At 37.8% G+C, this 13,435-nt stretch overlaps 1 protein-coding gene across 1 annotated transcript in view; it reads left to right on the top strand.

Moving 5' to 3' along the window:
- Faf2 (Fas-associated factor 2) overlaps positions 1-13,435 on the top strand; it is a 135,843-nt gene that overhangs the window by 27,123 nt on the left and 95,285 nt on the right. Inside the window, exon 3 of the mRNA XM_090389313.1 lies at positions 3,305-3,408. Within this exon, the coding sequence (XP_090245439.1) occupies positions 3,305-3,408 (104 nt within the window). The remainder of the gene's footprint in view (positions 1-3,304; positions 3,409-13,435) is intronic.

Raw genomic sequence — 13,435 nt, 5'->3', positions numbered from 1 at the left:
CCAAGCTCTGTGGCCTACATAATCAGAGTCTTTCCTCATGCAGTCATCCTTCTGCCAATCTCATTGTTTGGACTGCCCATCTTTGGACCCTTTCAAGAAGCTTGATGTCTTTTTTCAGATGAGGTCTCCATACTTGAACACAGTATTCCGAATATGGTCTACAGTTGCCTTATACAGGATAACCAATCCATAGGAATCTCTCAAGTTCAGTGATGGTTCATAATTAACCTCATTGGTTTAATACACTCCCTCGTGCTCTCCCTCAAAACTACAGGGCATATGCCATCAACTCTGGGAGCCTTACTTGCCATTATACTCAAAACTTTTTCTAATAAACAATCAACTGTAATTACAACATCACTGATTTCATATGGCTCAGCCTCACTTGCACAGCCTCTTCTCAGCATAAAGGGTCTTTAATCAGTAAAGACAGATGCAAAGTAACTATTCGATTCATCCACAACATCAGCTGGGTTATCTAAGACTTTCTCACACCCAGTGCACGAGGGTCCGATCTGGTTAGCATTCTTCTTCATTGTATTCACATACACCAAAAATTCCTTGTTCCCATTCTTTGCTCTCTTAGCCAATGCTTTCTCATGAGCAGCCTTGGCCTCCTTGACCTTATTTGTTGTACTATTACTTTATTTTTTTTTTTTCCATTTATTAATACACACAGTTTACATACATTCATATATATACAAAACTTACATAGATTTATATACGATTATATATACATTTCCATTCACATCATCCAAGGCATGTGTGTTTGTGTACGTGTATCATGGTGGCTCCAAGGCAATAGCCCATCTCTACCTTTGTTCTCTGTGATGACATAGAAACTCTAGGCCACTTCGCCACCAGGGAGCAGCCAACACCATCTGTGCGTTCATGGCTTTTGTAGTTTTTCACACGACCTCCCGTTCAGCGTCCTCTACCGCATGACGAAGGCATTTCGGACCCTGCAATGCTATGTGATTCCGATTCGTCTTTGTGCCCCCTACACCTCCTGCAAGTTTGTCACACTGGTAGTGAATCACCCTGTATTTATCTAACAAATGGTTAGATCGCATTATGTTTAATATTGATAGTCCCCACATGAATAATAATCTCTCTTTACCTCCCTTAAAATCTGACAATCTGTTGGTAACATCACCAATTGTTTTCCCTGGCAAACATACTTTTGTTCTTCTGGACCACCTATCTTTATTAGTGGTTACTTTATAAGCTAGAACAGGTTGGAATCACAGGGATAATCCTTAGTTGGATGGCTTCAGGGCAGGAGGCAGAGGGTTGTGATAAATGGTTATATTGTGGTTAATGATCAGCGCTATTGCGAATCAGCACAAATCAGACCACCGCAAAACGAGGGCCTCCTGTACATATAAATTATATATTAATATATACATCAATACATCATTCAATCTCAAAGATTGAAATAAAATAGCATGCATCCCCAAAAAAACCAAGCACCCTCACCCAGGGAACCTATGGTTCTTGCAATGGAATAATCACCTCTTTATCCCTGCTGGCATGATTATTGTATATCATTGACAGAATCCCTGTGAGCTATCCTCTGCACTGCTCAGAGAACTTTGTATTACCTTGAGCACTTTCCATTATTTGATTACCTTGAGTTTGGTGCTACCCAAATGGAATGTTATTGTGAGATTACTGTTACCCAAATTTATTTATCCTCGTATGTACCAGTGTTATAATCTCAATTTCCTATTTTCATTCACATCTTATCAGTTTATCTAGATTGGGGATATCAAACTTAGAATTGCCTGTGGTCAAACAAACAGTTCTTGGCTATCAAGCTGCATAAACAATTATTTTGAAGCTTGTAGGCTGCACTGGTGTGCACACAGACATCAGTGGCTTTAGTGAGAGAAATACATTAAAAAATATGTGATCTTGTGACCATTGACACTTATGAAGGTTAGTATAAGTTATGTTTTATTTAGTTCTTCTATTAGTTTATCTCCTTTAAGTATTACCACTATTTTAATATAGGTTTGACCTGTTAACATGTGAAAGCTGACAACAGTTGGGGCTCACAACAAATATCTGAGGGCTGTACTTGTTCTAGATCTTGTCAAAGTCACACACTGCTTCCCTTTGTATCATCAGCAAACTTAGACATTAAACTTTGATACATACATACATACATTGATATTAGTAATAAATATTAGAAACAAGAGGCCTAGCACCAAATGCTGGGACTTCGCTCATAATGTTTGTCTGTGAAGGCTCTATGGAGTGAGTGAGATTCTTTGTGAAATTTTAAAAAATTTGTATAAATGAAAACTTTGTGCATAATGCTTTTAAATATTACTTTGTTTTTATTCTGACTTAATTGTGCAACGTTATAGTGAAATTATTATCAAAAATAAAATTAGAATAAAAAAAAAACAGTAAATAAACTTGTTATTACTTTTTTTGATGCAGTAAAGCCTCTCCTACATCTACTTATGTACGTTGATTGATTTTCATTAAATTGAATTAAGACTGATGGGTGCATTCTGATTTTTTCAAAGCTCTTTTAGTGCTGCCATCTGTTATAAACTGTCCACAATTAATTGGAAACATATAAGAGATGGCATTGCCTTCTGGAAGATTTTGTGATAATATGTATGTAACAGACATAATGATTTTTTTTAACGACTTTGAAAACATAAATATATACATGTACTTCTCAAAGAGTAGCAATCCTTTCTGTATTTCTTATATACTTACAATCCATACAAGTAACCCATATTGTTCCAGTTTATGTTGTCATAATTATTTCTTTCATTCTTTATAAAATTAAAAGATTGGTGTCATTATTATGAAGGATGGGCAAATAATTGTGCAAGGTTTTTTTTTAATGCTGTATAAGCTTGGTTCCTTGTGACATTTTGCCAATACTGTTATTAATTTGGAAGAAATGCTACAGTGCATACTTAGCAGAGAGATGGATTCAGTATATTAAAAAGTTCTTGAAATGAAATTGGCAGGTATGAGTACTGTTTATATACTTCTAACATTTCTTAGAATTGGGTTTTATGGAAACATAACCATTTATTCAGTGTACACAAGTCATAATGAGATAGTTTGGTTGGTCCCCTTCCACATCTTGAATCATTTACTTATTTACAAAATTAAAAAAATAATAATAAAATTACTGATCAAAAAATGTCATCAATGATATTAATATTATTGTGAAGTGATGTTTAATCAATTTAATTGAAAAGAAATAATATATGACAACAGCTTTCTACTACAGAATTTTTGGTTTAAATTAGTATTTAAAATGTTTTAGGTAGCAGTGCAAGATACCTTAAATATGAGAGAAGGTGCACCATCAGTATTTGAACCTCCACCACCAGCTGCCCCTCAAGTCGTTACAGCTCCTTCTGATCAAAGGTTATTTAATATTTCAGTTGTTTGATTATATTTAAGGTTTTTAAGATTTTTTAACTATTCCAATTCAGTTTTGTTGACAGAAACCTGAGTCTTACCACAAGTATAAATGGAACATATATGATCTCAAATGCATTCAACTTGCATTCAGATAAACCTAGGTTTCTTCACATAGCACATATTGTTACATAAATATAGAACCCACTGAGAGGAACAGTCTGATCGGTATACTTACTACTTTCATTTCTAATTGTCAGTTTAGCAGAATACTTTATAAGAAATTACTATATGAGTTATATTTGTGTAATGGCATTAGTTAATTGTTTATTTAATTATAATGAATATTTGCATATGTTGCATAATGTAATTCCTAGCTATCACGCAGCATCTCTCATAATTATATGACAAAGACCAAGGATACATTGATTCGTATCTGGGACTCTGTAACATGTGGTACTATGATACTTTGTAGGCTCATCATCAGTTTGATGGGCCATATTTTTCATCACTTGTGCAGACATTTGGAGTGATTCATTTCTTGTGAAGATTGATGGGAAGTATTATTGGTGCTTTTTTGTTTATGGTATCTTTTTGTAGTAAACTCTCATATGTAATGCCTTGGAGCTGTGGCATTCAACTTGTTTGTGAGTCAGGACACAAGCAGGCATAATCATGATGTTTTCAGAACAAACAGCTGTGTTATGCATCCAGTTCATGTTAATGAACTAAGCCTGGCTCACTTATTGCTGCATTGTGGGTAGAAAAGTGGCCTAGATAAAGGTGAAATGTTTAGCTATTTCTTGGGATGTTCCATGACTGCACAGAAACTGCTTCCAGGTTGATCCAAACCCACAAGCCATATTTTGGGCCACTCTCTTAGACTACAACAGCCTAAAAGGTTCCTATTCATTTTTTGACACCAACTTCGAATATGTGCAGCTTACGGAAAATACCTACTACTATTGCATGATCTTAGTTACTCAATACTTAGATGTATTTTCTGTTTTAGTGCCCAGTATTGGCATTGAGAGGGGCTCCCCTAACATACTGTATAACTGTCTGAATAATGCATATGTACAATGGTTAGTTCTGGTGTGGGGGTGAAATAATGTTTGTTATGTTGTTATTTGGTTTTTAGGAGCATTAGTACTAAGGCCATATTGCTCCAGGAATATGCGGTGGTCACTCCCTGACCTTTCCGCATCCTGCGTATTTGGTGGTGATGGGCTTGAACCCCTGTCTAATCAAGAAGCGTGTGCTACGCACAGCTGCTCTTTCCCACTTGGCTACGCAGGCGCTAGGTGAAATAAACTACTGTAATTGTGGATGAAGTTGCACAACCATGACCTGAAACTAACTCAGATTGTCCAGAATATATATTGTGTATGAAACCAGAAAAAAGAAAAAAACAGATATATGACTTTTTTTCTTTTTAGTATCCGGGGCACATTATATTAATAATAACAGTCAGATAACAATTGAAAGCAAATTCCATTCTGTTTGCAAATGGTGAAGAACAAATTAAAACTATACTGGAAGAAAGGTAACTTTCACATTTGGAAGCAGTTCAGACAAAAAAGATTGTGCCTGAAGAAGAACATAGCATTCAAAATCTTGCTCATTCTTGATAATGTGCCCACTCATCATCTTGCTCATTATCAAGAATGAGCAAGATTTTGAGGCGCCTCCGTAGCCAGGTGGGAAGGAGCAGCAGTGCGTAGCACACGCTTCTTGATTAGACTGGGGTTCGAGCCCGTCACCACCAAATACGGAGGATGCGGAAAGGTCAAGGGAATGACCACCGCATATCCCGGAGCAATATGGCCTTAGTTGCTAATGCTCCTAAAAACCAAATAACAAACTAACAAGCAAGATTTTGAATGCTATGTTCTTCTTCAGGCAATATCTTTTTGTTTTGACGCAAAAGCAATTTAAAAACCAACCCTCGAAGATTTTAGCTGTCATCCAGGTTTTTTTGCTCGATTTTCAATGAACTGGTAAGGAGCTTTTTGATATTCCTTTAAAAGCACAAGGATTTTCTGACATAAAATTAGAAGCGGTTTACACTTAGTCACCCTCTGTATTGCCACATAACAAAAGTGTTAACCTATCTTTTGCAGCTTTGAATCCTGATTCAGTTTTATCTTTTGAAATGAATGTTCGGCTTGGCATACACTTCCAAAATAAGCCGGTCTTATCAGCATTAAAAACTTGACTTGCTAGATAGCCCTCAGTCGCAATAACATCCTTTAAAGTTTTCAGGTACAAGGAAGCAGCTTCTGTATCTGCACTGGCTGCTTCACCCATTAATTTTAGATTGTGAAGACTGGCCTGAAAGACGTCTGCATTGGATGAACTTCTTATAAGCGATTAAAAATTTGCAGAGCTTTGGTGCGAATAATATCTGAACTAAGAGGCATTCTTTATTGATTAAGATCTTCTATCCAGAAAGAAAGTAATTTTTAATTTTTCAGTTTTCTCTATTAACGGATTTCTCACTTTTGTAGTGCTTTTTGCAGCCAATGATGTGAAACAGATAACTGAACTTTTGATTTTCTCAGCATTTTCCCTAATTCATCGAATGCTAGACTCATTTATGCTGTATTTCTTGGCCACCGTCACAACCATTTCACCATTTTCTGACTCCTTAATGCTTTTTTATTTTATCTCTAAATTAAAAATTTTTTGTTGTTGTAGCTTTCTTCATTTTAGGCACTAATTAAACACACTTTATATAGACAAGAAAATTAAATCAGCAAAAGCAATGCTTACTGGTTAAAACACTTTACGTTGTGCGAAACAGAAAAAGATTCTGTCTGAATCTTTTAATGAAGTTAACATAGGATAACTGATGAAGGGGGTTCCCGAATGAGGAAGTTGTTTCAAAAATAACCAAACAAACACACCACCGTTTATTGCTATGTTTGGTTATAAGAATCAGTTTTGAATGCCTTTGTGATATTTTGCTAAAGCACATTTCTGGAGGTCACAACCATAAAACAATAAAAACAATTTACGCTTTCCGGTTTATTGGGCTTTTCTGTTAGTGTAATCTTATTATAAACGGGTAGTAAACTCTATCTTATTGCATTTGCAATAATATTGATAGCTGGAATTATGTGGGATTTTACGTTATTATGGTGAAATGTGTTTCTACTTTAATGAAATCTTCAATCATGTAAAAAACATAAATAAATTTTCAAAATTTGCTCTTCATTCTTATTTTTAAAGCTTTGTAAACAAAAATCGCGCAGGTAGCGAAACTCGCCACGCAATCTAAAATTTTGGTAGTAAATACCTGACCGTGCAATAGCGAAACAGCGCAATAAAAAAACCATGGAAATTGAGGGATGACTGTATTTTTGGCATTTTTTTTTTGGAATTTTTTTTATTATTAATTTTTGAATTCTAATTTGATTTTTGATAGTAATTTCATGCTAATGTTGTGCAGGGAAGTCAAATTAAGAACATATTAGTAGTTACAAACATTTATGTACAAAGTTTATTTTTGAAAAACTTTGAACTTCTATTAAAGAAATCACTCTGCAAAGGCTCAGAGCAATCAGAAAGTTACACATATTTAGGAACTCACTCCTGAAAAGGTTAAACTACACAGATTTTAGAGTTGAGTCTTGAATTTTAGAAGTATTTTGTTATTGTGAATAGTTAATTATTCCTTATAAGACTTGAAGAATTAACTATGCACAATAACAGAATATTTCTTGTTTATACTCTGGCATGACCATCAGGTCAGTGGAGTTTACAATAAATCAATCAGTACAAATTTTAATCATATTTAGCAGTCATGGGCTTGAACCCTGGTCCACTCAAAGAGCGTGTGCTACTACACTCATGCTCCTGACCACTCGGCTACGTCAAGCCTATAATTCAAGACTCATCTCTAAAATATGTGTTGAGTGGTAGTGTGGTGGTTTCCTAAAATGGTTTCCTCCAAGGTTTAGCTGCTAAAAAAGAACATAAAAGTAATAGCAAAAACAAAGGATTCTGTGCAGATTCAGGTTCAGGTATGTTCACTTGTAATGACAGTGGGATGCTGTTGTCTTATTTTTGATTCTGATATTGGGAGATTCCCTGTGTTATCATATTTATTTAGAGACCAATGGCAAAAAAAAAGAACAGTATTGATTTGAGATTTAACCAGCAGGGAAGGAATGGAAATTACATTTAAAGAGATATGTTAGAAAAATTTAAAAAACAAAAAAAAAGCTCTGTTCATATTCCATCATGATCCACATAAATCGAGAAGTTTGCTAGTAATCATTTTAACAAAAATACCCTAATGGATACTACAGAGGCTACTCTTGGAAGGGTATAATCATTAACATATTTAGTAGTACAAAGGCTTGAACCACAGTCAACTGAAACATGTTTCAGTTTACTGTGGTTCAAGCCTGTAAACTGAACCCAGATACTGCACTTCACATTTGAAAGCTAACCGTAACAGTAATGATAAAAGGCTACTAGAATTTTGTGTAAGTCATGCATTCCTCTCAATAGTATTTCAATATAATGATAGTCAAAAGTTTATGTGGGTGGTTCATAATAGAAATAATAAAAGCATAATTGACCGTATCATTGGTTGAACATGATCTTAAATAAATAGTTGAAGCTATATTACCCTCCAAAAAGTATCCAGACATCCTTATTTTCATAATCCATTGGACTTTATTGGATAAAGAAGCAACTCAGACTGGTACATGAGGAAGGCACGTGAGTCACACAAATTAGCATTAGCATTAGTAGAGGTATACGATGCAAGAAAGCAAGCTTATGCAGCATCAGCCCAAAAAAAAAAAAAAAAAAACCCTCCCATTTCACCCCTCCATTTGTTCCAAATGCCTGTCCAGCGCACCTCCATAGCCAGGTGGGCAGGAGCAGCAGTGCGTAGCACACGCTTCTTGATTAGACGGGGGTTCGAGCCCGTGACCACCAAATACGGAGGATGCAGAAAGGTCAGGGAATGACAACCGCATATCCCCGGAGCAATATGGCCTTAGTTGCTAATGCTGCTAAAAACCAAATAACAAACAAACAAAGCCTGTCCAGCTCAGCCTTAAATTTATTTAGGCTATTAGCTTCCACAACAAAAGATGGAAGCCTGTTCCACCAATCAACTACCTGCTGGCTAAAGGCAAATTTCCGCACATCTATTCTACAACTATCTTTCCTCAATTTGAAACTGTGCCCCCTCAGGTTTTTAGTCTCAGCAAGAGGAAGAATCCCATCAGCATTCAGCTTGCTCAACCCATTGAAGGCCTTATACGCCTCAATCAGATCACCTCGCAGGTGCCTACTCTCCAGGCACTGCAATTTGCAGAACTTAAGCCTCTCTTGGTAAGAGCACCCCTTTATTCCCCTCACCAGTCTTGGTGCACTTGTTTGTACTCGTTCTAGCAACTCTACATCCTTCCTAAAATGAGGCTTCAGGACCTGTACACAGTACCCTAAGTGTGGCCTGACCATTGCCTTGTATAACGGGATAATCACCTCCCTGTCCCTGCTAGCAAAATTCCTATATATCATTGACAAGATTCCATTGACTTGCCCTGGCAACCCTTCTGCACTGCTCAGCGAACTTCATATTTGACTGCACAATTACCCGCCAGGTCTTTTTCACTTTCCACTTCCCTGAGTGTAGTACCACACAGTTGGTATGTTTCTTTTCGGTTATTGCTACCCTTATGTACTTTGCATTTGTGAATGTTCAACTTCAGTTGCCACTTCTCAGCCTATTTTCCCAACTTATCTAGATCCAGTTGGAGTAGCATACTGTCTTGACTGTCATTAACAACCCTGCCAACCTTTGTATCATCTGCAAACTTGGACATTAAACCTGATATACAGAGGGTGCTGACTCTCTTTAAAAATTACAGCTGTGAATAATTACAGCCTCCAAAAAAGTGATGTGTTGCCATTTTATTTACCTAAATGTTATTTTATATTGTACTTCATACGTAGTCTTATAGTTCTAGTTATGCTGGTTATTTTTATTTTTAATTTAGATAAGTTTTTGTAGATTACTACTTAATATACGTAAAACTGTTGTTTTGTTCGAATCTTGCAGCCATTGTTTTTGTATAGAGTGGTAGAGAATTCAACCACTCTATCATAAACAATGGAGTGGTAGAGAATTCAAGTTTTTAATTGTGATAACTAGGTAGCTCTAACATAAAATTATTAGCCTAATACGCATCACTGCATATAGGATTCTATTAGATAGTGTAGTATTGACAATTGATTAAATTTATTGATCTTATTAATTTAAAATATCATGCCCCAGACTAATGCAGCAAAGCAACGGACACAAAGTGGCAGGAGTGTGTGAACAGGAGAACTGGGGGGGGGGGCGATTCTCCAACGTGTCACAGACTAATAAAATGTGCAACTTGTGAAATGTTTGCCAAACTCTCTGGAACAAAACATGATCTAGCCAAGGAAGATGTCTTTGAGTGTGACAGGTGCAGAGAGTGTCTAGAAATTAGGCTTCAACTCAGCGTTCTGATGGGCATCTATGAGAGCTTGAGGTGTGGGGTAGATGCCCTCGAAGAAATTAATGAGGGGCCTGTAAAGCTCTCAGCTGCCCAACTCAATGCCAGAACTCACTCCTGGGTATCAGGCAACACAGAGGCAATCTCCAAGGCTGAATGTGCTGGTCCCACAGGGTTAGTTATTGTTGGTGACTCTGTTGTCGGGGTGACGGGGAATATATTGTGTAAAAAGGATAGATGGAATAGGACCAGGGTATGTCTGCCAGAGGCAAAAGTTGATGACATTGTAAAGCGCATATCATCTTTTAAGGGCACAAAAGATTATGTTGTTGTACACGTTGGCGCCAGTGACATTAAGAGTAGGAGATCTGCAGATTTACTTAACAAGTACAGGTCAATGTTGCAAAAAAGTCATGAGTTAGGGTTAAATTTGAAAGTGTCTGCAATTCTGCCCAGACACGATAGGAGGGAGTACATGATGAGAGCCTTGTCAATCAATTCGGCCATGGAGAGAATGTGCAAGGCTCAAGGAGTAGAAATTTTTTCAGCGTGGTCTGTGCTTGTTAACAGGAGAGACTGCTTCTACAGGGATGGGATACACATAAATAGAAAGGGTGCAAGAATAATAGCTGATGCTATCGAGGCAGTGTTAGGTGGGTCGGAAAACCGCTAGCTTGGGGGGGGGATTCACAGACTAAACGGTTAAAAATAGCTGCAGGCAGAGGTGAAGATGATTCTTGCACTACTTTTATTAGAATAAGCAGCAGCCTGGAGCGAGGGGTGCTGGGGGTTTCAGGGACTGATGGCAATCATCAAGAAACAGGTGGGTATATGGGATGTGTTAGGGTAACTAAGAATAAGAATAGGTGCATGTATACCAATGCTAGAAGTGTAGTAAATAAATTTGATGAATTTGAAGTGTTGGTCAAGACATCAAAGGTGGATATTGTTGGAATACCAGAGACGTGGTGTCACACACATATTAGGAATGCAGAATTGGAATTTAGGAAGTACAATGTGTACAGAAAGGATAGACAGGATAGGAAGGGAGGAGATGTTATGCTGTTAATTAAGAAAAACATAAAATCAAAAGAAGTGCAATCTGGTGGTTGATATAGATGAACAGTGCACTGCTGAGTCAGTTTGGTATGACATAAGCACTGCAAAAGCAAAAATAAGAGTAGGAGTGTGCTATAGGCCTAATGACTCGAATGAGTAAAATGAACAGTTGTACAGAGAAATAGAGTGGGCTAGTAAATCAGAATGTCTTATAATGGGGGATTTTAACTCTTCCCAGATATAGACTGGAACTTGGGGTTGGTCACTTGCAGACTAGTAAGACTTTTGTGGATTTATTGGATGATTGTTTTCTGCAGCAGCATGTTCGACAGGTAACCAGAGAGGGTAATACTCTTGATCTGGTTATCAGCAGTGATCATTCGTGTATTAAGAATTTGCAGATAAAGGAACCACTAGGTCTGGAGGCCTCATTTTAATAAGGATATAGATTTGCTTGAGCGTGTATAGAGAAGGGTAACAAGATTGGTGAGGGGAATGAAGGGATTCTCTTATCAAGAGAGGCTTAAATTCTGAAAATTGCAATGGCTGGAGACTAGGCACCTGTGCGGTGATCTGATTGAGGTGTATAAGGCCTTGAATGGATTGAACACGCTAAATTCTGATGGGATTCTTCCACTTGTTCAGATTACGAACCTAATGGGGCATAAATTCAAATTGAGGAAAGACAGATGTAGAATAGATGTGCGGAAATTTGCCTTTAGCCAGCGGGTGGTTAATTGCTGGAAGATACTTCCATCTGTCGTTCTGGAAGTTGATAGGTTAAATAAATTTAAGGATTAACTGGACAAACATTTAGAGGGAATGGTGTGAATTTTTTTTTTTGGCTGATGCTGCATAAGCTCATACACTTGCTTTCTTGCATCACATGCCACTACTACTACTACTTTCATCAATATCATTGATAAATACTGAAAACAACAATGGGCCCAACATCAAACCCTGGGGAACTCCACTAATAACATTTGTCCACAAAGAGCTGTGTCCATTGAATTAGTTATTCTTGTCATGACACATAGAGCCGAACTGATTATTTCACACTGCTGACCTTGATTTGTGCAATTACTGATTTCCTCCAAAATTCTCTCAGTGATGTTTTTGTGAAACGGAAGCATAGTGGTGCCACAACCATATAGCAACACGCGGAAGACTGCAGAAGCTTATTCCGTTTAGAAAGTACATGGAAAGGTATCCCTCTTGCTCAGTCCCTTTAGACATACTTTCAAAACAACAACCAGTAGTTTAAGGTGTCAGCACGCATTGAGGTCTGTATGAACAGACTACATACAGAGCTCTACATCCCCAGATTTCATGGGAGAGGGGTTTGTTGCACCACTCAAGGTGTCCATCTTTGCACGTACAGTGAACATTGGTCCATAGTTCAGCATAAATTGGTTCTGTGGAGTGGTAAATCTCACCATATCCTCTACAATCTGGTTGACAGATCTGGGTTTAAGGATGCTTGGAGAACTTCTATAGGGCATTATGCGAACAGTGAAGTACAGAGAATATAGGTGGGATTATGGTTTGGAGCTATTTCTCCTGGTATATGATCCTAAGTATAGATCTGTGATTGTTTCAATAGGATAATTCCCCATGCCATACTGATAGTGCTGTTCAAGAACGGTTCAGGGACACGAACATACAAGAGTTGGAAAAAGCCCAGAGTCCCAATTTAATGGGCAGGAGCAGCAGTGCGTAGCACACGCTTCTTGATTAGACCGGAGTTTGAGCTCGTGACCACCAAATACAGAGGATGCGGAAAGGTCAGGGAATGACCACCGCATATCGCCAGAGCAATATGGCCTTAGTTGCTAATGCTCCTAAAAAAAAAACAAATAACAAGTCCCAATTTGAACACTGTAGAACACCTATAGGATGAATAAGATGACTGGTTGAAGTCACATCAACATGTCTCTGTTCTCTGAGAAGTTCTCTGAGCAGTGCAGACAGGCTGCAAGAGTAGCTCATGGAGTACTGTCAATGATATACAGAAATTTTTCCAGCAGGGATAAGGAGGTGATTATTCCATTGTATAAGGCAATGGTCAGGCCACACCTAGAGTACTGTATACAGGTCTGGAGGCCTCATTTCAAGAAGGATGTAGAGCTGCTGGAACGAGTACAGAGAAGGGCAACAAGATTAGTGAATGGAACAAAGGGGTGCTCTTACGAAGAAAGGCTTAAGTTTTGCAAATTACAGCGTCTGGAGACTAGGCACCAGCGAGGTGATCTGATAGAGGTGTATAAAGCCTTGAATGGTTTAAGCATGCTCAATGCTGATGGGATTCTTCCTCTAGCTCAGAAAAATCACCCGAGAGGGCATAAATTCAAATTGAGGAAAGACAGATGTAGGATAGACGTGAGGAAATTTGCCTTTAGCCAGCAGGTGGTTGGTTGGTGGAACAGATTTCCATCCCTTGTGGTGGAGGTTGATAGCCTAAA

The sequence above is a fragment of the Mastigoproctus giganteus genome, chromosome 14 (genome assembly GCF_048544385.1).
Source record: "Mastigoproctus giganteus isolate SK-2022 chromosome 14, ASM4854438v1, whole genome shotgun sequence".
NCBI classification, from domain to species: domain Eukaryota; kingdom Metazoa; phylum Arthropoda; class Arachnida; order Uropygi; family Thelyphonidae; genus Mastigoproctus; species Mastigoproctus giganteus.
This window is presented reverse-complemented; position numbering and strand designations above follow the sequence as displayed.